This window comes from Ochlerotatus camptorhynchus, unplaced genomic scaffold (genome assembly GCF_037179485.1).
Source record: "Ochlerotatus camptorhynchus isolate MF236.1 unplaced genomic scaffold, CSIRO-AGI_Acam_v1.1 ptg000064l, whole genome shotgun sequence".
Lineage (NCBI taxonomy): Eukaryota > Metazoa > Arthropoda > Insecta > Diptera > Culicidae > Ochlerotatus > Ochlerotatus camptorhynchus.
The window spans coordinates 1,948,335-1,974,960 of NW_027040554.1; the positions used below are offsets into that span (position 1 = coordinate 1,948,335).

The 26,626-nt window shown below is 39.4% G+C and overlaps 2 protein-coding genes across 4 annotated transcripts in view; one reads left to right on the forward strand and one right to left on the reverse strand.

Annotated features, from left to right (window-relative positions):
- Positions 1-6,372: 6,372 nt before the first annotated feature.
- LOC135697000 (uncharacterized) lies at positions 6,373-8,649 on the forward strand. The gene has a single exon (XM_065216543.1). It carries the CDS (start codon positions 6,373-6,375, stop codon positions 8,647-8,649), a length of 2,277 nt encoding a protein of 758 aa, XP_065072615.1.
- Positions 8,650-12,131: 3,482 nt separating this feature from the next.
- The window catches only part of spir (spire), a 463,061-nt gene continuing 448,566 nt past the window's right edge, over positions 12,132-26,626 (reverse strand). For 2 of the 3 annotated variants that reach the window (XM_065216592.1, XM_065216590.1), the window contains 6 exons: positions 24,759-25,038; positions 24,538-24,591; positions 13,907-14,466; positions 13,638-13,838; positions 13,304-13,572; positions 12,132-13,236 (listed from right to left, as the gene is read on the reverse strand). In XM_065216592.1, coding sequence (XP_065072664.1) covers positions 13,002-13,236; positions 13,304-13,572; positions 13,638-13,838; positions 13,907-14,466; positions 24,538-24,591; positions 24,759-25,038 — 1,599 coding nt within the window. In that variant the 3' untranslated portion in view covers positions 12,132-13,001. The remainder of the gene's footprint in view (positions 13,237-13,303; positions 13,573-13,637; positions 13,839-13,906; positions 14,467-24,537; positions 24,592-24,758; positions 25,039-26,626) is intronic. The other variant, XM_065216591.1, reaches the window with a different exon arrangement.

Consider the following 26,626-nt stretch of genomic DNA (forward strand, 5'->3'; position numbering starts at 1 on the left):
TTTATAAAGCTTTTAATAAGGAAATTAATCATATCAGACCAAATGGCGGAATAAAGGCGCATCTATCGATCTCAATGACCTTTTTCAGCACATAATTCGACATCCTGTTTTATTCAGCATTGTACACTGTTATACAGCATTTATTCAATGTGTATGCTTATTTGTGACTTTAATTTGTTTGTTGGGATGGTTATGGTAGACAGTAAGGTCTATTAATGGTTTTGTATTATCGGTCAACTTTACGTGGAATATATCGCGAATTGGTAATGAGTAATTTACAGCAACCTATGAACCTTACCGCCTAAGCCATAGCCATTAAAGTGCTCAAATCATAAATAAAATGTTTCCAATGTAATTCCTTTCCCAAAAATGTATGGAGAAAACAAGAATTTGGAATGGTAATGGTTGTTAACAACGCATTATTTGTAAGGTTCACTTCTAAAATAAATAAGGTTAAAACTTTATCCCACAAACGTTTATGTAAAGTTCAATAACCATTTCAGTTAAAGTTTAACAGGGATTATAAACAATTTTTAACCATTTTTTTAAGGTCGCGTTTATGCGGGAATGTAGTGAGGACCCACGACACCGTGAAAAACTTCGTTAAGCATGTAACCTCATAATAAATCTTACATGACAATTTGGAGAACTTGTGACGCCTCCTATATGTTTTTTTTTCTTTGGTTTGTTTTTCCGTCGATCTTGTTTTCCGTGCTGAGCACCAATGCTACCGACGTGCCAGGAAGGCAGCTCCCACACCTGGACCCTACCTATCGACCCATCAACTTATGAACCGGGGACCAAGGGCTTTACTTCCCATCCGAAGGAAAGCGTGATCAGAGATGTTATGCCTCAGAACATCCCGGCGGCGCCGACTGGTATTGAACCCAGGCCTGCTGGGGTGAGAGGTAATCACGCTTACCACTACACCACCGGCGCCGTTAACCCCTATATGTTTCTTTATGTTTAATAGGATGCTACTAAGCTTGTCAATAGTTATTGGATATCAATGTTTCAATTACCTCCTGTTGAGTCTTCAAATGCAAGTATATGGACACCACACACTTAATCCAGCTCGGTAAAATCTCCAACAGCCGATTATCTCGGCATTTACTTTTGCTTATATATCTTTATTTAAGTGTTCACAGTCATTTGAAAATCGTAGAACATCATAATTAAATCTCATGGAATATAATATGTGTGTAGTTTCATAGCCAAATTGTAACAACAATTGGAAAAGTTCCTTGTAATAAACCTAAACGAAAAAATTGGACTGAAAGGGTTCAAATTTGCCGGCTTTAACATGTAAAGTTTGATTTTAACCTATTGCTCTTGCTGACGAAACTTGTTCGGGGTTTTATGAAACCTTTAGAGTACACAGAGATTCTGAGATTTTGTCAACACCGATTGGGCACTCGACGGTTCCGCCTACTTCCATCTCTTCTAGTTAGACTTTACACTCTGATTTTAAGTAATTCTTTTTCAACACCAATTCGTTAGCTATTCAAGAGCTTTGATGAGGTTTTTAAGTCATACCGTAAAACGGGGTATCTTTGATAATGCGGGTAACTTTGATAGTATAATGTAAAGATTAAATTTACTCGCTGCGCTTTTGCTAAATTAGAAATATTGGTTCCATATTGTAGCTTAGGGTATTTCTGTTGATATCGTATATAGTTTTTATATAGTATGTATTACATATTTTACAAACATATTAAAAAACCATTTTCGTATTTTTCGCCGGTTTGAAAAAGCCCTCAAACCATCATTTACGAAATATATATCCGCTATAGCCATCACAAATTCAATATTGTATTCTTATTGCCTATGATGTTGTCTGATTATATACTCATTCAAAGTTTCATGTTTAAAGAACTGAAAATTATGAGTTTCACGATTTTTTTACTATATTCATCGAGCATTATTAAAGTAACCCCAAATCAAAATACTGATGTTCGGTCACACAACTATAAAAATAGTGCAAATGCTTTAATTTCCGTTAAACAAATAACTAACGAATTAACTCTTGAATCCTCAGTACTTGTTTTAAAAATATAAAATTTAAAAAAATATTCATTGCTACAAAAAATATTTAGAATATTCTTAAAAAATTATCAATATTACCCCGTTTTACGGTACTCTTTATTCTCAACATAGGTCGTAAAAAAGAAACTTTAGTGACTAAATTTATCATGTCCGGTTCCGCTAAGGAAGAGCGAATGCATACCGAGTATGGCCGGGTCCTGTTTGGCGTCTAACAACGATGTCTTCTCGGTCGCGAATGAGTGTGGCTTTGGTTAGAAGCACGGAATGATGAAATCTGTACCAACAATTGCCGCCAACAAGCGCGAATCATTGATAGCTCAACATCGTTTACTTGTAAGCAAATGTTAACCCGATGTGTTCACCCCTAATCATTTTGGTCTATGGTCTTTCATTATACAAAAGAAGTGCAGAAAACAACGAAAGCGACATAATAACATGCTGTTTGACATCAGGCTCTTCCTTAAAATTTTCGTTAGAGAAAAAGACATACACACTTAGAAATTATCGCCGACTTCAGTAATTTTTATCGAAATCTGAACAGCTGAACCAACAATCAATACGAAACTAACGATTTTAAATTGGCTCATCACTTTAGTAGCCTATTGGTCCCAAGCAAACGATTAACGTACCCTATTCTAGTTGAAATTCTATTACTACACTATGTTTGTTTTGATTCGCTATGAAAGTTTGACAGATAACATCAGGGGTGTGTGGATTCATGCAGAACATGCAGGGGTGAGTGAAATAGCTTGGGACTGCTTGGGACCGTTGTTCTGGTACTGAGTGAGCGAAAAATAATAATGATTTTCTTCGGGACCCAGTGGTCTTAGAGTTACCTCTATGGCTGAACTGTTCGGTAAAATTTATGCAATTCAATTCAATTGCTTTTCAGCTACTTTGAAACTTAATCTCCACTAAAATGACAGGATTTGATCATTGAAACAAGGTTGGACATGTTTTCAAATTATTTTCAAATTCAATAGCCTTAAAAATGAAGGTCAAAGTTTTACCGAACGTTCAGCTGTTCTGATTTCAGTAAAATTTACCGAACACGGAACCAAAATCTTAGTGTGTAACAGGCGTTACCCCAATAGCATCAACTGCTTTAAGGTTCAATTTACTTTGATGCTTTTTCGAAAAATTGAAGAGCAGTTTTTTTCAACGCATTAGTTCAGATTGCAAAATGCTTGCACTATTCGATTCCTTTTGCTATTCGAAACAAAATGACGCGAGCTTTTAGCAATCCGAAATAATGCGTCGGAAAAAACTGCTTTTGAATTTTTCGAAAATGCATCAAAGTAAATTGAACCTTAAGGTTCAAGACACAGGCAATCAATTGGGATTCTTCTTGTTTTTGAAATCTTCTTCAATCATCATCATTAATATACACATACATTCACACACAAGCCATCCGAAAATTTAAAGCAATTATTTCATAACTTTACATCGTATATTTTCTGGGTAAAACACTATCACTGCATTTACTTACTTGTGTTCTTCGTAGCATTCCACAATTTCACGTAATCGTATACACTAAATGTATAAAAACTGGAAGTCAAATCTCTTGGTGAACAAAACAAAACACCAAAAAAATCACTTCGTTTCCACTTCTTTGCTAGCGAACGTAGAAGAATCATTGAATCAAGCGTTGCCAGATGTATTACCTCTAGCATTGAATATATTTTTTTTAAGCATGCCAATACGAAGTTCAACCCAATAACTTAGATGAGTGGATGTTTTTAATGGCGAATAAATATCAAAAAATTAATGAATAAAAATAAAAGGTCCTTTTTTGGAACTTAAACGTTCCAATTACAAAGGTAATCAAAGATTGAAATAAACAGAAACAGGGGAGATGGCAGCATTGCATGTAGCATGTTATTTGCTTTCCCGCTCAGGGGTGTAAACGAAATGTCATACACCGTAGTCTGGCAGTGTGAATGTTTTGTCTACGACATTCTTATACACGTGCATGTGTAACGTCACATTTGCTGTTGTATTGAAAAGTAAAAGAATAAAAGAGACGGCAGATTTTGCTCACCATACCAGTTGATATATCCGATTCATTGACTGTTTTGGCACGGCGACGCACGCTACCAACGAATTTTACCAATACTTTTAGAAAGTGATGATTTAGGATTACAAGAAGAAGAAGCAAAAGCAAATCGAGTGATGGTTAGTTGCCTCTTAAGCTAGTACATATGAGAAGATAGTGTTGCCGTGAGGTACACTCGAAAATTTCAAATGTAAGTGCGTCAGATCAAATTTCGAGCCCACTCCATCTGTCACTTCGTTTGTGATTATACTCAAAAAGACTTCTTTTTTGCAACACTATGTATTGAGTTTAACACGATCATGCAAACAGTTTCAATTATAACGTGTCGTTCAGTGAATATCCCGACGACGTCTTGCACGACGCGTCGAATACGACCCTGACCTTCGTTGTTGTACTCAACTCCTTGAAGACAGCGTGGTGCGGGATGTAGCAATGAGCTGAGTGGTGCGAAGACGGACCTCAAAATCGAACCACTTTCGAGCTGTCAAATCGAACCACTTTTTTATCATTGTGGTTCGTTGAAATAGATAGAAGTATTGTTATCGTCCAAAATAAAAAATAAATATTTTTCAGTAATGTTTTTGATCTTTTTAAAAACGTGATTCGAAACAACTCAAACAATTAAAAATAACAGTATTATTGCGTATTTTGGACCAAAGTAGACTCCTGCGCTGAAAAAACCCCTCCGATTTTTTTTCGCTCAGGAACGACTGTGACTTCGGAGAACGTTCTAAGGAGATTTGTGATGATAGTACAAAAGTTCCAGGAAATTTCAACAGATTTTTCCCGCGACAGAAGAGGTTTCAGTGGATATTTTAGTTGCTGCCAGCGAGGTTCTACGGGGGTTCTATAGAGTTTTCATGTTCGAGTTTCACACGATTTGGAGGGAAGTCAAATCGTTGCCATTGGAGGTCCCAGGGAATTTCGACAGCACTTCCATAGATATCGTCGGCCACATTAAATTTGCATCTGATTTGCAACAATTTATACAAATAAAAATTACTATGTTTGATTGCAAGTCAGGTAGAGGATGTGTCAGGGTTTATTCTTTCTTGACTTCCCTGAAATGAAAAGTATATTTTGCAGACAGAAGCAAAACAGGGATGAGATTAAATGATTTGAAAATTGAGATCCAGTGTTCACTCGACTGTCGACAAAAGCAGGCCACTCTCGATGTGTGCTACTCGATTGTCTGTTTTTTCGGCAGCAACCATTGTGTGGTCCTCCTCATTGTTCTTCATCAGCAGTTCTTTCGGTCGATGCGTCGTCGACTTTGGAAAGCAACCGTTTCGTGATGAGTGTGTGAGTGCTGACCACGTTTTGCGTCCATTGCTGCAGTGGACGCGCTCTGACCCTCGTTGGCGTACAACAATTTGCCATACAATGAAACTACTGGAAGCGGCTCCAGTTCTGATGGAGGAGGCTTTTTGGATAGCGGAAGATAAAGTGTTTATTGTGTTGTACCTTTTGACTATAGTTTTAAGATGTATTGTATAGTGACCAAGAATCCTCGGCTCTGTAAAGTTAATTCGGTTGAGCCTTATCAAATAAATTAATAAACAACAAAATTGAGATCCACCTCACAGAAACTGAGCCACTCTTTTCGTACTGCTGAATCCTTGGGAAACCTGAATAGGCTTCGCTTTTCGTCGTGTCCATCTTTATAATTGCAAAAGTGAGCAAAACACTTCATTCTGAATTTTATTCCACTCCGTAAAAACTCCAGCTATGAACAATGTCAACAAACAATCACAAAGTCACGAATCGGCTCTGCACAAAAAGCCGTTTGACACTTCTCTCTACCAACCGACGGTGATGAAACGTTTATTTCAACACTACCAACATGAAGAAAATTTCACTTCGCACCACTCAGGCAATGAGGAATGTCATCGTCTACCGGTTCGTCAAGCTTCTTCATGCAGCGTTTGTGGGCCTTGAAGCAGAATGGTGAAGATTGCGAATGGGATACTGCACGGCGAATGAGAACGACTCAAATTTGAGTTTAGTTCACTCATAATCGCCAAAAGTGCAGGAACTCAGCGATGAGTTAATTTGCCTCATGTTTTCCCAGGTTTTTCCAGGATTTTCCAGGGAAAAATTCCCGAATTTGAGAAAAGTAAAGATTGGATTCACTCAGTCTATTGGTACTACTCCGGGACTGAATAAAATTTTCGTCAATTTCCTCATTTTCCGGCAGATTTTTTAGGTTTTCCACAGGAAACCATGGGACAAATTTTACTCATCGCTAAGTTCCTGCACTTTTGGCGATTATGAGTGAACTAAACTCAAATTTGAGTCGTTCTCATTCGCCGTGTGCACTTCCCCGCAAGCTGCAAGAAAAATGGAAAAATTTTCATGCTACTCTCCATTTACTGAGTGAAGTTCGTGTTCCACGATTCGTCTCGCTGCCTAACGCTATTAGCATTCAGCTTCACTTCTTCGCCGACGCCTCCAAGGGAGCGTATGGGACCTGCTGTTACGTGCGGGCCGAAACTAGTGACGGTGTTTCAATTCAACTTCTGACGGCCAAATCCAAGGTTGCGCCGTTATCCAGTCGGCATTCGATAGCCCGGCTAGAACTCTGCGCTGCACGATTATCGACGCAGCTCTACAAGAAGGTGAATGCTGCCCTGAAGATATCTGCCACTGCTTTCTTCTGGACGGATTCCACCACCGTTCTTCAATGGCTACAATCATCGCCTAGCCGTTGGAAGGCATTCGTAGCGAATCGAGTAGCGCAAATCCAGCACGCAAGCGACGTGAACTGCTGGAAACACATTGCTGGCATCGAGAACCCTGCTGATGATATCTCGCGAGGACTGAATCCAGTGGACCTTCTGCAATGCAAGCGCTGGTGGAACGGTCCTGAGTGGCTGTCACGTGCTCCGGAAGCCTGGCCGAAACCAATTCCATCCGAAGAAGAAACGGGAGCGACTGATGAAGAAGTTCGTAAGGCAACACTCGTTGCGATGACCGTTGTTCAGGTGGACTTCTGCGACGATTTGTTTGCTCGTTACTCTGGTTTCTCCAAGCTTCGTCGTGTTACAGCTGTCTGCTTACGCTACGTTCGTTCTTTACGAGAACGTGCATCGCTGCGCCGTTCAGATCCGGACAAGTACACCAGCATCGGCATTCAAGACAAGCCAATTCCTCCACTCACCACCATGGAACTTCAACGTGCAGAACTACGCCTATGTCGTCTAACACAACAGCAGACATTTTCAGAAGAGATTTCCGATCTTGTCAGTGGTGAAAGAGTCGTTAAGTCATCCAAGCTGAAGTGGCTGAGACCATTCATCGATCAAGACGGTATCCTTCGTGTTGGTGGCCGGCTGCGAAACGCTGAACTCTCCGACTTTGTCAAGCATCCGATCGTGCTCGCTGCCAAACATCCACTGTCGACTCTGCTGGCTAGTTATTTTCACTTGAAGCTTCTGCACGCAGGCCCGCAACTCTTGCTAGCCACTCTCCGCCAGAAGTATTGGATTCTGGGCGGCAGAAATCTTGTAAAATTCGTCTTTCACCATTGCCACACTTGCTTTCGTAGCAAGCCCACACTAGTCCAGCAGAGCACAGCAGATCTACCGGCATCCCGAGTCTCACCAACTCGACCCTTTTCCGTCTGCGGCGTTGATTACTGTGGACCGTTCTTACTGAAGTCACCCGTCCGCAATCGCAGCCCAACGAAGGCATACGTAGCGATCTTCGTCTGCTTCGCTACAAGGGCTGTGCACATCGAGCTAGTGAGTGACCTTACTACAGCGGCATTCCTAGCAGCTCTTCGTCGATTAGTCGCCCGCAGAGGAAAGGTTGCTGAACTGCATTCAGACAACGCCACTACGTTCAAAGGAGCCTCGCACGCACTGTACCGTGTCTACCAGATGCTGAAGGTGAACGATTCCGACCGTGAGAAAGTCCTGAACTGGTGTTCCGAGAACGAGATCCGTTGGAAATTTATTCCACCTCGAGCGCCTCACTTTGGAGGCTTGTGGGAGGCTGCCGTGAAGTCTGCGAAGAAGCACCTGTTGAAGACCATCGGGAACATCAGCATCGGCTACGAAGACATGTTGACTCTCCTAGCCCAAGTCGAGATGTGCCTCAACTCCCGTCCGCTAACATCAATGCCGAGTGAGCCATCCGATATGGAGGTTCTTACTCCAGGACACTTTCTCGTCGGAAGTAATTTGCATGCTGTTCCGGAAGCCGACCTGCGTGGGGTTCCTGACAATCGCCTAAATTCGTACGAGCTGACCCAAAAACATCTCCAGAACATCTGGTCTCGCTGGTATCCCGAATACCTGCAACAATTGCAGTCACGTGCTATCAAAGGCTGCAATCCACCTGTCACTGTGGAAGTCGACAGAATCGTTATCGTCAAGGAGGACAACGTTCTTCCAGCCAGCTGGCCGCTCGGTAGAATTACCAAGCTCCATCCAGGCAAGGATGGTGTCGTCCGAGTCGTCACATTACGAACAGCACCTGGCAAGGACATCGTCCGTCCAGTAGCAAGGATCGCTCTGCTACCGTCACCGAATCCAGCCCTCTAAATATCCAGGTAGAGCAACCCGAAAGGGAAAACTTGCTCGAAGCGTACCCGCGCTTAGTTCAGGTAATTGTGTTTCCAATACCCCTAAGCTTCGTCGTTCGATCTACCTGGTCTTTATTTTTTGTTCCATGTCTTTGGCGAGGATCCACGATGGAATCGATCAACTGCACCGTAGATCAACACGCAACCGATTTATTGAAGTCACTGATGATTGTTGAAACGCCTCCGCGTTTCAAGGTGGCCGGAATGTTGGAGATGGAGCTAACATGCATTTATTTAAATATCTACCTAAACGCACAACACAACACCCTACAGTGTAAATATCTCTGTAAAGAGTGGATAGAGCGCGCATGCGCAATCAGCCTCCGTCCACCGATCACTGACCGTTAACCAAAACGATCGATGCAAACCCACTCCCTATGTAAAAATTGTATATAGATTAGTAGTCATTAACAAACGTATTGAAACAGACGTGCGGTCGATAGTTCTGTGCTTCACTTTCTTATCACGGTCTGGGTACTTAACGTTCGACGTGCAACTTTGCGGGACTTTGTCATTTGTGCGGTGGTACTTAATTAGTGTAGCTTCAGTCGGACCTTAGTGAAAAGGTCGACGAGCTTCTCAAGTGGCCTACATCTGAAGAAATAGTGGTGTTTCCTGGACGAAAAAGGCTTGTGGCGACCCAAGCCCCCGGTCAGTAATTCGGTTCATGCAAACCGGACTTTGTACATTTTTTGGTGGCTGCTAAACAGCAGCAAAGTAAGACCTTCGGTGGCCGGCATAGTTCTTGCTCGAACACTATCACTGCACACATTGTTCAACTACACTAAAAGTTGCTGTCAAGCAGGTTGAACGGAAGCTTATACAAGTTAGCTAAGCAACTCTTACTAAATCATTCTAGTTATGTGGTTATTGTGATTATTGCTTAATAAATGTGCTATACGGGTTTCCAACAAAAAAATTGAGAGCACTTATGAAACGCGGCATGTTGAGAAATTGAGCTCGTGAGAGCAAGTATTCGCTCTTGGATTTGAATTTTTTGATTCTTTTGAGACTGGTATTAAAGCTAGTAAAAATGTATAGGAAAATACTATTTTTATTTAATTGTAACAATAATATCCGGGGAAAAACTGAACGACAAAGTCCATGACTGATTTCTTTATAGTTCTAGTTTGAAGCTGTCAGGACTAGGGTTCGGAGGTAAATCTTATACCAGTAACGCACCAAGGAAAGGTGATCTGCCAGCGTTACTGGTTGAGGTAAAAAAGGTATTTTAAACGCCAAAAAGTCATCTTTCCCCGGGGGTACATTTTACCCCATCGAACCTTACAGACTAGAAAGCTCTCAATTTACTCCCACCCCTTTGATTTTTTTTTTTTCCTTAGGTTTGTTTTTTCCGTCGATCTTGTTTTCCGTGCTGAGCACCAATGCTACCAACGCCAGGGAGGCAGATTCCACACCTGGACCCTTCCCTATCGACCCATCAACTCATGAACCGGGGACCAACGGCTTTACTTCCCATCCGAAGGAAGGCGTGATCAGAGATGTTATCCCTCAGAACCTCCCGGTGGCGCCGACTGGGATTGAACCCCGGCCTGCTGGAGTGAGAGGTAATCACGCTTACCACTACACCACCGGCGCCGTTCTTTGATTTTTGTGTTCCAAATAAGTTGAGTGCAGGCGTAAAGTTTCAGTTCGGCTGTAAAAGCCACAAAGAAGAAAGTTATTCAGCAAGTGCCGATAATTCCGTAAATTATGATCGGATGTCGGATACATTTTAGATCCAATAAAACAGCAGAAATGACAAATTTTATTCGTATTACACGTGTTATTTCATTTTAACAGCTCTTTGATATATATATTAATCTAGTTAAAACTGTTTAACTGTGTGTGTTGTGTGTTTTTGTATAGTGAACCCCGATTATGGGCCCCAAATATTAATACAATTAATATTTCTTACTTTTGCTTACCTTCTTAACGTGAACATGCACTTTCTGTTTTTCCACGATTTCAAACTAAAAATAACTACGCAAAACTACGGAAACTAGAGCTTACTAGGTTTAATTTAAAAAAAAAAACAGCAACCATTGTTTTCATATTTAGTTGATTTTCTTGTTTTCACTTAATCGATTGTTTTTCTTAAAGTATACGCGGGAGATATGCTAATTTTGGTTATTTACAGCAACTGAGAAGTGGGATCGATTCCGAATTTTTATTGTGTTGTGTTTTGTTGTCTGATGTTCGTTTTTATTAACGGTTTGTGAGGATATTAATTCTATGAGTATCATTGTTATGCTATTTATTCGATTTGATCTAGACCAACGAATCCGATAGATTTACAGCAACTAAAATTCCAAACAATAAGTGGGAAATAGAAAGAAAATTCGGCTAAAATTTTGTTTGCCCTAAATTTGATTGATAAGAAAGTTTTTAAAAGCCCGCAATTCCATTGGACTTTGCACTAATAGGAGTTTACAAGACTTTGAAAATTTTGATATTTATATATTCTATATAAATCCTTCCATGATTAGGAGGTTAGATGTGGGTACTACAGAGATTGTTTTAGGTTTTTGAGTTGCGATTTGGTTAGATAGTCTGATGGGGAGTCATGATGAATCTGTTGTTGGTTGCGTTCCAGCTCGTGCAGTACATATATGCATTTTATAGGTATTCCTGTTTTTCTTTAGAGTTTTCTCTCGTTCCTCTTGTGTATCGGTGTGAAAATGTGCTAATATCTTCGGAGCGTTCTGGTTGTTGTGAAATGCTAAATTTTCCATTCCTATCTAGCAACGAAATAATAATTTTCGAATTGAGAACTGAGAACTCTGGAAATTAAGGACAAGATTGATTTAATCCACAATGGCAACATTGGTGATTTTACAAGGCAAATCAGCCATGACCACGGCCATTTGTGGATTCTACCAACCTTATCCTTAAGACCTGTCTTCAGAAAGTCTCCGAAATGTTTGAGTCTATGCCATCTTGACCATGGTACCGCCGCTCGAATTGTTCGAACCAATTTAACACTACTGAATGCTGTTAAAAATAGTCAAACAATCACTGATATTCTAGTATTCGTTCAAACCGTTTTTCCATACAAAGCATTTTTTTTGTATGACAAATTCGGTTTAAAACGAAAACAAGAATATGGGTGAATATAGGATTGAATCCCCAAAGGTTTCTGGGTTGAAGTGTACGAGAAATATTAGAATAATTCAAAAAGATTTTAGATTAGAAATTCAATAAGATTTACAAAATGATTTTAGATACAAGAAGAAGAAAACCTGGAACTTTATCGGTTCCATCTTTTGAAGGTAGAGAGAGTTGCGAGTTCGGCCGAGGTCTAAAGATTTTGAGTCCTCCAGACGACGAGCTTAGTGTTTTTAGATCAAAGGTTTTCTTTTTAGCATTTCACATCCAAAAGATGCCATATATTGAAATTTAACAAATTGCAGCATGCAGTAAATTTGGTTTTAGCTACTCTAACGTATTCTTGCATCATCCTTTTTTGAATTCTGTTTTGTTTTATTATTTCAACAAGTCACGGCTACTTATATGTGGTATTGATACAATTTTATACAATTACAATTTCCCTATCCTTTTTTTCCCTATTCCACGTCCCCGAAGAGACGGTTTCGCGCCCCTCAATCAAACCTCGTAACACTTTTAAGCATATTTGTGTAAGCGTTTTGTAGTTTCGGTTAACCATTTTTCATCATCTAGTTTTTCGTGTTTATGTTATAAAACAGCTAATGCCTAATTTTGAAGTGATAATGATGATAATGCCAACAAAGCAAATTGCGAAAAATCAAATTCAAAAAACACACGCGAACTCGAATACATAAAAAAAGAATCGATAGTGAGATATATAGGTACTTCAATCAAAGTGTTCAAATCAAACCTAAAACGAAACAAAATAAACAAACATCTCAAAATTCCGAAGAGATCTATCTGCATCTTGTGGTTATTACGTTAGCGGAGGGATCAGACTAATTCGAACGCCTTGCCCGATGTGCTAAATTTATTCCTACTCAAAAAAAAATCCTAGTAAAACGTTAGTAGTACTTTTGAAAATTAAAGAATACTCTCGTAATAAATTACAGAATAAATATAAGATAAATAGAATTCAATCACTTTTCTCAACGATTGTTCGGCTTCAAATTTGATTTTTCACAACTGGGGAAACGCGAATCAACAAAGTCTCAAGCTGCGCTTCAAACGATTCGCTAATGTTAGAGCACAAATTAGCACCTTTTGGGGGGAAAGTTGCTGCGCGGAAGAGGGAGGAGAAAACACATATTGTAAACGCACACAAACAGACAGATTTGTTTTTTTTTTTCTTTCGCAGGAGATCTAGCGTTTGTAGACGGGCGAAAGATCCAGCGTTAGGTTGCGCAATGCCTGATTCTGTGCGGAGGATCGCGTCTGTCGCGAGGAACGAATGATTTCCAGCACCAGACTGCGGCAGTCGTTGCAGACAGCCATCAGTTCCCCGGTGAGCCGTTCCTTTTGGGGATCGAGGGCGGACCCTTGCGTTGCCGCAGCCGCCGACAGCGTGAACGCTTTGGCGAATCGATTCCTGGAAGAACTATCAACGACCGTTAGACTGGGCTGGTCATCTAATTAGAAAATGCCAACTACCATGAGGTACATACCTTCGATCCAGTGTGCTGTTGTTGGAGTGTGGCCGGGCGGGGCTTTGCGGCGGTAGACTGTGCGGTCCTTCCATGCTACGGGACATGAGCGAACTCCGGCTGCTGTTTGCTGCGGTTGTACTTTCTTTGGCACCGTTCATAGTGGTTGCTGTTGCCGGATGGGACAGCGGAAGCGATAGGGGTTCACCCTGCAGGCTGGTGCCCGGTGTGCTGGAAGCCGAGCGTTGGTTCTTTGGTGACGATGGAGCGCTACCGACTGTATTGCGAGTCTAGGAAACAGGAATGTAAAATTTTTAATCTGATGGAACCTAGCGACTCTTCTCTTCAAGCTTACCCTCCGGTCTAACTCAGGCCGCAGTAGCCGCTCCATCAGCGACCGCGGAAACGACTCATCCACCAAACTGTGCGGACCCGATCCACCACCATGCGCATGATGACTGGGTGACGGTGTATTCGAGGTGCAGGGGCTGTTCATCAGTGATGGCGACAGTAGCACCACGGGAACATTTCGAAAATGTTCGGTAGGTATTCGCATCTGAAATATGGTCCCGATTAAAATATAATAAGCAACCTTCCAAAATAAATCTTCGTTCTAATCCAAACCTTCTGATTGCACTTGTTGCAAACCGTCCGCTGGCAGAGCTTGCAGAGGATTCCCCGCGCAAACAGCGTGAACCGCGTTCGCAAGCACAGGAAGCACACCTTCCGCTTCTCGACATCCTCCTTGATGTGCACGTCCACCGGAAGCCCTTCCAGTTCGGCTTTGGTCATGACCGACCGGATATGTACAATCTCTTCCAGCGTGAGCGAAAGCCGATCGTTCAGGTTGAACGTATCCTTCCACTGGTGTTCGTCGAGGGAACTTTTGGTCCACGTGTCCAACGATGAGATGTTGTTGCTGCCACTACCGCCGACAAGCTCGGCGACCACCACAGATTTTGGATCAAGCTGCTGCTGCTGCTGCTGCTGTGGCTGCGATTGTTGAGGCTGTTGTAGCGGCAGGGTCTGATTCTGACCATGGTCCGATTGTCGAGAAGTTGGCCGCGACGGAGGCATCGATTGACTGCTCAGGTGATCCAGTTTGTAATTTTGGTTGCACCCGATGATTGTGTGACGACGCATGGATGCACGACGGGATTCACATTGCGTTGCCAGGTCGTACGCTTCGAAAGGGGAGACAATTTCAATGTTAGTACGGTGGAGTAACATGATTTAGAAGAGCAAGCGCACACATTTCAATAGATTAAATTAATTCAGCAAACTTCGATAACATTGATACAGTCTAAGATTAACTCTCAAATCCCCAACGTCTGATACTGAAAAATATATATAAAACTATCATAGCTTCGTGATTTCTGATCTGATTTTTTGCCATGTTTTGATAAGCTTTAAAGGATTTTGAAAAAATCTTTTTATTCTGAAAATATTAAGGATTGAAATGGGGTATTTATATCATGTCAGGGGGTTCAGAGTTAAATTTAAAGCAAATCAAAATAAATTAAAGGTGATTTTTTTTTCAAGATTGTACTCCAATTTCAGAGTGTAAATTATCGTGATATCATTGACAACCTTTTTGATATTCCACATGGAACTGTACAGATGCAATTTCTCGTGTTTTTAACCCTTTGTCTGTTCCTTTAAAATAAAGCTAAGTTCATTGCAAAAATCCTTCAAAACGGGTATTGAATAAAATTCGAAATGTATCTCAACTAAGAGGCGGCATATCAAAAAGACTTTAGCATGCAAACAGGTCAGAGAAAAAAAATCGTTTTAATAAATAATCAAGATTGAAAAAATTGCCTGGGGTCATATTAACCCCAAGATACATACAAAATGTTAATCGACAAATATACTTAATACCAACAACATAATCAACACTATAAGAACCTTTTGTGTCCTATAAAACATTCATAGAATGATTTTCGGGATCGAAATCTAATGCATGTAATGAGTTTTACAAAATTCTTTTTAAACGCTGTCTAATTGGGTTACGTAAACTTCAGAAAAAATCGGAAATTTTACAGAAAATCCAAAATATTCACGGAAGTCCAGAAAACTTCAGGGAAGTTTCAGGATCTTTAGGACAGTCCCCTTTATTTCAGGGCAATTGCAGTAACATGACTAGGAGAATAGCGAGAACATCAAAGAAGTTCAGTGAGCTTCAGGAAAGATTAGAGATCTTCAGGAGAGTCCAATTAACTTCTGAAAAATTGTAAACTTTAAAGAAGTTCTGAGAAGTGAATAATTTCAGGGAACTGCGGGAACGTAAAGAAAGTTTCTAAACCTTTTGGAAAATCTAAAACTTCAGGAACGTCCAGAATATTTCAGGGAAAATTAGAGATTTTCTTTTTTTTTCCTTGGTTTGTTTTCAGTCGATCTTGTTTTCCGTCGATCTTGTTTTCTGTGCTGAGCACCAGTGCTACCGACGCCAGGGAGGCAGCTCCCACGCCTGGACCCTACCCATCGACCCATCAACCCATGAACCGGAGACCAACGTTGCAACGGCTTTGCTTCCCTTCCGAAGGAAGGCGTGATTAGAGATTTTATGCATCAGAACATCCTGGCGGCGCCGACTGGGATTGAACCCAGACCTGCTGGGGTGAGAGGTAATCACGCTTACCACCACTGAAAGAGGTTTTCGATTTAGATTTTTGTTCTGCGAGCTTCAACGAAGTTTTCAAAACGGGGAATAACGGGAACTTTAAGCCTCTCATAAGCATATGGTCTCATGTTAGTCAATCTATCATTAAATAGTCAGTACTTATTTAAGCTTCTCCGTGAGCTCAATATTCTTGGCCATATGTATTCTTGAGGATTCAACTGAGTAACTTTTGAAAAATAATTAGCATTATTTATGCATTCGATAATTTTAGGCTGTGCATCTCAAATCAACCAAAAACCCTCTGGAAAGTAAAGGGTTAAACGTGAAACTTCAAGACAATCAAATTAACTACAGTTTGTGTGGAAGCATCAGGGCAGTCTAGATAATTTGAAGGTAGTATAGAGATCTTTCGGGCAGTTTCAATAACATCAGGAAAGCACATAAATCATCAGGATAGTCTCGAGTTTTGGGGAAGTTTTAAGATGTTGAAAATTAGTTTCGTAAATTAAGGACAGTTCAATGAATTTCAGGAAAATTTTGAGCACTTCATTGAAAAAAGTATGAACAACATTAATTATTTTGCCAGGAACTTTAAAGAAGCTTTGAGAAATTCAGAGAAGCCCAAACTGGACGTTTTAATGAAGTTAAGAAATTCCATGGAAACTTCAACAACTTCACAAAAGTCCATAGAATATCAGGAAAAATTCAGGAACTTCATAGAAGTCCACAAAAATTTAGGAAAAATCCGGGAACTTCAGGAAAACTCCGAGAATTCAAGAAAGTTGCATGATCATCAGTAAAATTATCGGCGCCGGTGGTGTAGTGATAAGCGTGATTGCCCCTCACCACCAAAAGGCCTGGGTGCAATCCCAGTTGGCACCGCCGGGATTTTCTGGGGCATAACATCTCTGATCACTTCTTTCGGAAGGGAAGTAAAGCCGTTGGTCCCCGGTCTATGAGTTCATGGGTCGATAGGTAGGGTGGTAGGTGTGGGAGCTGCCTTCCTCCAAATCAAGGGAAAAAATCATCAGTTAAATGCGGTAACATTAAAAAAAAGTTCTGTTAGCTTCAGGGCAGTTTCGAGACATGGTGAACTTCATAGATGATCATTGCAGCTTCTTTAATTTCAGGAAAATAGTTGGAAATTTTGAGAAGTCTCATTTTTTTTTTAATATATTTTTAGGTCATTTGTGACTTGTCCGAGGATAAGATTTGAACTCGGAACCTTTAGCATGAGACGTATGGATGCTAACCATTACGCTGGGTTAGTTACCAATTTTCAAGTAGTCCAGAGAACTTCAGAGATGTTTAGAAAACTTATAAAAAATGAGAACTTCACAGCAGTCCAGTGACTCTTAGGAAAGTTATATAAAGTTCAGGGCACTTCCAAGAGCTTCAGGAAAATTGCAAGGACTTTAGAGAATTTGATAACCTTAAGAAGTTTCTCGAACTTCTGTGAATAACAGAGATCCTCAGGAGCAGATCTATTAACTTCTGGCAAATATACAAAAAATTAAAGAAGTTTTGAGAAAATTTTGGGAAATTGTACACGCTTCAGGAATTTTCTAGCATTCAAAAAAAATTCCGGTACTTTGGGGGAAGTTCTAGTAGCATTAAATTAGTTTCTAACACTTAGAAAGAACTTCAAGGCAGTTCTATCAACTTCAAGAAAATCGTGGAAACTTTTAAAACTTCTGAGAACTTCAGAAAAGTACAGTGAGCTTCAAAGAATTCCAGTGAATTTTATGGAAGTCCAGAGAATTGCGAGGAACAGTTCGCTTGTAGCTGTTGACACAAGCAGCTGTGTGTTTTTTTTTCGGTGCGAGACACGCAATAGTCTGTTTTTCGACAACAACTCACTGTTGAGGTGCTTGCTCATTGTTTGAAGCTAGTTCAACGTCTATTGTTTACGTCTGTCAAGTTTCATATTTCATGAAGTACGTACGGCCATGGCATCGAAACAGTAAATTATAGGTGAACAAATTTTGTAGACTCATAGTGAAAATCAGATGAATCGCTTGGAACCTTGGAATTGCTATTACCACCGTATCTCGTGTGATGAAAACCTTCAATGAGCGTCTGACTATGAAACCACAGACAAACAGACGTAACTCTTTGAAAAAGTTTTTCTTGAAAACATAGTATCTCAGAACATAGGACCTCAGTAACGACATCTCTCGGGCTTCTCGCGGAAAACAAGCTTGCTCGCTAACTCGCTAACAATATTGCATAAAAGTTTTATAGAATGTATAGAAACGTCAAAGTGATCCGATGCCAGCGCTGCTGCGAGTAGTTCGCGGAACTGATAATATTAAAATCAACCGTTAAATGCGTGAACGAAGGTACACAATGAAGAGTTACGTCTGTTTGTCTGTGATGAAACGGAAGATGACCAAGAAGGTGATAGCAGTATTCAAGCGCCAGCCAAACTTGTCGATTCGAGATGTCGCCATAATATTAAAGGTGTTAATCTTTTTTGTCCAAAAACCCATGGAACGTTCCAGATCTCATGTCTACAAAGTGCAAAAGGTACCGAATAGTAATGAGAAGCAAAATGTGGTCGCACAAACCCGTGCCCGGAAGCTCTATATGCAGTTGCTCGCCCAACCGCATTGCATCGTGATGGACGACGAACACTACGTTAAGGCCGACTACCGCCAACTAACCGGATAGGAATATTTCGTCGCCAAGTCCTACCCAAGTAACCAAAAGTTCTGATAAAAGGCTATTTATGACTTAAGCAGCTTGGTTGAAGGTGGTCTATAGAATTCTAAGCAGCCTCATTTTTAAGTCGTTATAAGAACTTGAAAGTTCCGGTACCATAATTGAAGAGCATTCTAAGCAGCCTCTGGCGGAAGTTGAACGGAACTTTTAGAAAATAAATTAAAAAATTGCCCTCTACACCAAACTCTATGTTTAGTTCGTACTTTAATGAAAGTTATTTCTACAGGCAGGTATTAATGTGTATTGATTTATCAGCATTAGTAGTAGTAATGGAGCTGTTTGAAGTATTAAACCTAGTCCTTCTGCGTGAGAGTCTCAGCACGAACCGCTACGTCATCTGAAATATATTAAAGTGAGCTGTTGTCCCGCCTATTGTTAGAGTTTTCTGAGCCAGCTGACTGACTTGAATATGAAACACAACACCTTGATGAATTTTAAATTGGTGTTTGCCCGCTTGGTATTCCATCACACTTGTGGAACTTGAAAGTTCTGTCAGAACTTTATTCGAACTTTATGGAACTTGAATGTTCTGTCGGAACTTTATTTGAACTTTATGGAACTTGGAAGTGATTTTAATCGTTGACTGCGGCACTTTTGGTTACTTGGGTAGTTTGCCGTTCCAGAGCATGGAAGGCTATTTGTGAATATGACGAAATGAAAGCTTCACTTCTGGAACAAAAACGATGAAATGTAAAGGAAAGAGTGTCTTCAGAAGCAGCTCTGAGGAAGCACAAAGGTTCAACTCAAGCGAAGCTCGGAGCGTGTTGGAGTGGAACGAGTCTAATAATGTGCATTTCGTGCCAAAAGACATGAATCCACCAAATTCGCCGGAACATCACTCAATTGAAAAAAAAAATGAACTATCATCAAGACAAACACTTCGTAAGAATCCCAAAATTATCGAAAAAGAGCTGAAATTGAAGAAAGTTTGGATGAAAGTGACGAAGCAATTGGGAAAGCTGTTGTACAAAATTTGATGGGTGGAGTCAAGAGAAAGGTCCGGGCATTTGAAATGGGAAAATAAATTGAGTGAAATAAATTAGACAAATCATAACTAATTAGTTGTTCTTCATTTCCCACAAGTTTCAAGAGAATCTGATAAAAGGCATAATTTTGTGTGTGCCATTTTCCGCGAATACACCCTTTACATGGGGCCTCTCTTAGCACAGTCTGTAAAAGCGCAGCTGCAAAGCAAGACCATGCTGGAGGTGGCTGGGTTCGGTTTTCGGTTCGGTTGAGGAATTATCTGGGTTGGAAAATTTCTCAACTTGCTTGGACGAGGGAGTATGATTGTACTTTCGACACCATTATACTAATGCAAAGAACACTAGGCTCAGTCTTAGAGCACCAAAATTTACATGACTTCTTCGTAGTGTGTAGCTTAGAAGCTTTAAATTCTAATCAAAGAAGCGTTCAAGTTAAGGAAAAGGCCTTATTTGGGGTTCTAAAATTCATTGCTTTATATTTTGGCGATGGTCATTGTTATTATTTACTGTTGTTTTTGCATCAGTGGATGAAAAGGAAGAAAACAGCACACTTAGAAATAACTACTTTTACACGAGACTTAATCCATATTGGACGTAAATCATTTAACGTAAACAAACATTTAATGTAAAATTGAGTGTTCTCAAACCGAAACATAAGCAACTCGACGAAGAGAACATTTGATTGAATTGATTTTCTCGTTTCTTTCAACTGATTCTTATGTCAAAAGGGCCGCTTACATGTGTCGGTCTCAGGGAACCGAAATTTACACGACTTTTTCGTAGTGTGAGGCATAAGCATGCTATCAATTGACGTTTGGGCGGTTTTTATGAGTTTCAAGCTTGAATGATTTTTTGGCAATGTGAGTGTGAGTTCGTGAAATTCCATGAGAATCTCAAGCGTGAGATTTGTTTCCCACATTCGCATGCATTGTCTCACGGAGGCGCAATGAATGAGATATGAGAATAATTTTTACAAACACTGGTCTCGGCAGTAAGATTTTTTTTTTAAATTCTGGTTATTATCACCATAAAAGTTGAACATGTCGAAATCAACTTTACCCTAAGTTGATTTGAAGAGGAAAATCTACAGCAATTGAAAAACATCTGCACACTTCGAAAACTTCATGTAATTTTAAGTCTTCTAAGACCGACTCATGTAAGCGACTCAAATGACACACAATTACGTCCGTTAGTATTTTTAAATGACGTAAAATGAAACAAAATTGTAATTTAACTCGTTCTAGTTTGTTGATATGTAAAATTATAACGAGACGCATTTTTCAGCTGCCTACGGAATGTTCCGTCTAATGGCTATAGGAAAAGGGATTTACATTACAGATTTAACAAAATTCGCAATGTAGAGTAGGCGAATTCCTGTACAACCTGTAAAAAGATCCAATGGACCAAATGGTAATAATGACTTTAAACGTCGATGATTCGTGAATTAACACTCATTAAGGAAAATCGGCATTACATATTTAGAAAAATCATGTAAATTAAGGTCTGAGGAGACTGACGAGCGTCAATTTGGACATCAAATTGAGTCATAATAGACATGAAATTCAGCTCAATTAAACGTACTTTCGAACTTTTCAGCCTCAGAGCACTTAAATTTACATGACATGTTTGTTTACGTCTCATCCTTTATGTCAAAGATGGATTCCATGTATTTCTAAGTGTGTAGAATCTGACAAAGTAAATTCGTTTAACATATGCTGATGTCGGTTAACCTGAACCTAAGTAACACATAAAACATCTTTTTGAAACATAATTAGAACGGCTTGTTATATAATTGTATTATAAGTGGTGCAGAAAACATCCCACGTTATATATGAGGTTTATAGATGTATTCATCATACTTCCTAGATTCAACATTTTTCAAAAAAAGTTTTCTTTTGTTTTTATCTTTAAATGTTTGTTAAACGTGCATCTTACTGTTTTAATACCACTATAAAACTCAAAAAAAAAAATAAAAATCTTTGTTGAATTTATAAAGTTCTTGAAGAGATTCTGAACTTTCAGAGATTGACGTAAACATTGACGGCGCCATTGAGCCGGACTGTCTCTTCACGCAGTGATTGACAGTTTCTTATGAGGTTTTTTTGGAGGTTTGTTATAAAGGAAGTTGAAAACACTTTTTTATTACATAAATTAATACAACTAAAAATGTGAAGGTTGTCTTATAAGGAGTTGAAAATACTTTTAAATAACACTCTGGCAATTAGATGTGCTGCTAACAAAACATCTTTATGACGGATCGAAAGCGCATTGAACGAGAATATAATTTGGCAAGAACATGATAGATACTTATAACAAACCTCTCATCAAGCGGAGTTGGTCTATTTAGGAAGTAATAAGTCTACCACGCCAAGGACCAGTGATCGAATCCCATGCTCAAGTTTTTTTTTGTTATTGTTTTTTTTTTGCCACTGGTTTTTATGATGCTTCCAAAACATGTTATAAGACCAGTATTTTGTTGTTTAAGCTCCGCGTCTTGCGCTTTTTAGGTTATATAAATGTATATTAAAGTATGATTGATTCTTTACGTATGTCATTAAAAAGTATTTTCAACTTCTTCATGACAAGCCGTGTTGCTTGGGAATGAGATCAAATCCATGAAATTGACATTCATTGGATTTGTTTACATTTGGCTGATTGATCATTGTCACATGTTGCGCTTGAATTCAGTAGACTTTAAACTCGACCTTAAATAAAAGTTAATACAATCAGTAGTAGTAGTTTGGAACTACTGATATTCAGATAAATATACAGAATAAGCACATAATAAAGGTGTTGAACTATTATTTGAATAAACATGCTTAAGCTTTAGAATGTTGATATTTTTATTAGTCGATTTATTGTTAACATTACATTTAAATTACAAATCAAGTCATGTAAACTAATGTTATGAAATATATTTCAAAATCGAAAGCACCAATATAAAACATATTGAATTGGTAATTCAGTTCTTTAACGAATGATCTGTTACGTAGCACATTACTAACATAACGTTTTGTTCTTCATATCACATGTTTCTTGCTCTAATCAAATAGAAATTTCGGAAAGCATACACACTTAGAAATAACTAATTTTACACGAGACGTAATCCATAATGGCCATGAATAATGGAACGTAAACAAATATTTAATGTAAAATTAAGTGTTGTCAAACCGGAACATAAGCAACTCGACGAAGACAGCGTTTGATTGAATTGATTTTCTTGTTTATTTTAACTGATTCTTATGTCAAGAGGGCCGCTTACATGTGTCGGTCTCAAGGAAATGTTGTGTGTAGATTACTATTGCATAGGAGCATGGTTATAATTAGATTATCGAACAAATGATCAAAACACATCCACTGCACAAGTTTTGCTTCGGCAAAATTCAAGATGTTGATTACTTCAGCAGCTTTGTCGCACTTCAACCGCAAGTGTTTCTTTGCAACCGTTTTTGCTTCTTCCATAACTTCCACTTTTTCTTAGATCAAAACATCCGTGACGTGGTTTTTCGATATTAGTTTAAGAAACAAGGTACCGAATACCATTTCTATACCTTTTCGCACTTCTATTAACTTCTCCATCAAATCATCTTTTCCCTTCCCTGCACCTTCAATTTTTGCACTTGATGACGATTCCGGAACCTTATCGTCATCACTGATTCCAGGATATGCATCCTTCACCTGAGGAAGTTGTATTTTTGGTATTTCCCCCTGAATGCAATCCTCCAGTGATAATACGTATTGTGGATTTTTAAACTTTTTTTTTCTTTATTAAAGAGATTTTCAGCCTTGGGCTGGTTCGTCTCTGGACAGATTTTTAAACTATTTGTTGTGGCAAAACGTTTGCCGGTTCGGCATTTTAGTGAACAAAATTCCGGATGACCTTCTGCTATATGCCGGAAATGCTTTAAAAATCACCGTGCTGCCTTCAATGGGACACTCAAAATGGTTATAATTTCTATGTAACCGAACATGCTTAATGTAAACATCTATGTTTTCGATAGTCACATCACGCATTTTACACTGTAACACAATTTTTCGTCCGATTTATACCTCACTTCTCATTAGCGAACCACTCACGAGCGACGACGTTGAAGTTTTTGCTTGCGTTGGCCCACACGCTATTTCAAAACTACCCAAATTTGAGTAGAATCCACCCAGATCCGTCAAAACTGAACCTACCCAAAAATGGGTAAACTGTGTTGGGATTGACAAGTTGACAAATGAACAACGTCGATCGGATTCATGTCGATGTTGTTCATTTGTCAACTTGTCACTCCCAACACAGTTTACCCATTTTTGGGTAGGTTCAGTTTTGACCGATCTGGGTGGATTCTACCCAAATTTGGGTAGTTTTGAAATAGCGTGCAGCGTTCGTTCGTGCAATTTTAAATCATCCCAGACCAAAAAAAATGTGTGTTCATATAATTTTGCGTACACGTAAGTAAAATTGTTTGTCAAGAAGTAATATTGTGAGGTGTATGATGGAAAGTTGCAATAATATGACCGCTTCTCTTGTGTGCGTCTTGCAAAACGTAAAATTAAGATAATTTTCGAATTACGTCATGCTGTATTAAGTCCGTTTTTCAATTACGTCTCATTTAATAATCATATTTTTTTGGTGTGTGTGCATTAACTTTCTAGCACAAGACTTTTAGAAAAAATGTTCACGCAGCAAAAGAAAAAAAAAATAAGTTATGATAAGTTTCCTAGGTTTGAAGTACAATTCTAAAGGAACCCATCACCATCAGTTAAGAATAACTCACAAACTAATAAATAATTATCAAGATATATAAAAACAGTTGAAAAAAAAAACTATAATTTTTCTAAATGTGCATTGTGCAGCTACCAGAAAACTAAAGAAAAATTGTGCAAAAGACAAGGGAAAACCGTGCAACAAGAAGTAGCTGAGATCTAATATTTACTTTCGAGTGCTTTATCACAGAACCTATGGTACTCGTCGTGTGTAATGATATTCTCTGAATTGAGGTTAAGTTTTGGTTTTGTCCAGATGGAAAGCAGTTTTTTTTTTGTTGGATTTGAGGTCAGCGTTTTGGGAAGGATTAGACATAAACGTTGGCATTAGAATAGAATGGGTAATTAAATATGAATTTCAGAGATCTAAATGGAAAACTACAACACTCACTTGTCCGCCGTAGTACGGTGTTGATGTTGTTCTGGTTGTTCTCGTTATTGATGAGATTTGTACTGTCGATACGATCGCTTGCCGCCGTCCCGTTGCTACCGCTGGATGCTGCTCCGAGGCCACGTTTGCCGGTGACCGCCAGTGTGGCGTACCGGCCACCACCACCGATGCCACTGGAACCGTGTGCCCTGCTGCTTCCGCTGCCGGTTAGCATCGTGCCTGCCATCATGGTGCTCGTGGTATCACCGTTCGGTGCCGTGTCGATTATAAAATCGTCGTCCTTTTGTGAGGGGTGAGAACAATAAACATGTCATTTTCCATTTTTTTCATACTTTAGGTACATTCTTAGCGTAGGAATTACGCGGGTTCAGACGAGGTAATAAAAGCAAAATTATGTTTGGGAATTTTTAGGCACGATCGAAATCACGAGCATGAGATTTCATCACAGAGGCTTTAATCAGCATGATAGATTAACGCTGAGTCGAGTTGGCTGAACATTTCGAGACCTAAAGTGTATCGTGCTTCTCCGCAAAGAGAAGGGCACTTTTTCACTGCTGCTATTATAGAGTGAAACATGGTTCAGTCACGCATTCAGTCACGGGGGTGGATGCTTATGCTTAGTGATGGCAATAATGCTGCTCTCGTTATATATTTTTCCAAGAAGAGAATGTTCGGAAACAGAAGCTGTTGTGCAGCAGTTTCAGGGTGCTGTGACGATGTGGTTTTGATTTTATAGTATGACGCAAAAATGCGGCATAAAAAAGGTGGGTTTATATGTTGGGTAAACCACAAGCACTGCTGCACTCAAGTGTGGTTGGTGATTTGGTTTTATCATGAGTAAAGTTGGGTGCGGTTTGGAACGAATTCAAATCAAATGAGAATGAATCATTTTAAAATTTAAATATTAAGTGTAAATCTAATTTGATAATTTATTCACATAAGAAAACGCATAATTTAATCAGTTTTTACGAGAATTGTGTAAAAGACAATTTTATTTAAAAAAAAAAAAACGGTGCAATGTCAAAACGTTTAATCACACTGAGCAAATATATTGAAGAAACAAATGCCCTTCTTTGTAAGGCGTGACTGTGATCCTTCAAATTACAATTTTCAAATCGGAAGTGTTCAATAGTAGGTATTCTTGGAATTATGTCTGGTGACTCAAACTCAAACATGGCTTTATACCTAGAATCATTTTAGCAATACCTGGAAAATGTGACATGCTTAGGAACATCTGTTTCCAGATATGGCTTCACCGCATGGTTCCAAAATTAATGTAGAATACTTGTTCACCACAATGTACAACAATTAATATAAAAACCTTCAGTAATCACTGTACCTTTTACACTAACACCACTAAGAAATTGGTGTTAATGAGACATGCCAAACCAGCTACTCAGAACAAGTGGTATGGTTTTATTTTTTCATTGGACATAGTGCCGAAACCGCAACGGGTTTCACACCCCAACCACAAACCATCATGAATGCTTGGTCGGCACCCGACACATTATAGGAGAAGATGGCAACAAACCGAAAAGAAAAATCATGTTACACCCTTCCCTTGGGCTATATTGTGGACTCTTGTAAAACAACACGTTAATTGGTTCGAATTTGAAACATCGCTTCAGTACACGACGGTTAGAGAACCGGACACAGACCAGCGGCGGGGAGCCAACTGGCATCATAAATTAGGTAATTGTAACACTATATACAAGTGCGTAGCCGTCATCGGCGTCGGATGATGGGCGCTTCAAATAAATGGGCGATTCGCTATTATTCCTCTCATCCATTTGGTGTTAATCCATTTTTTTTTATCCATAAAACAGCAGCAACCGTCGTTGCTGGTCGTAAAGAGATGCGGTTTCATG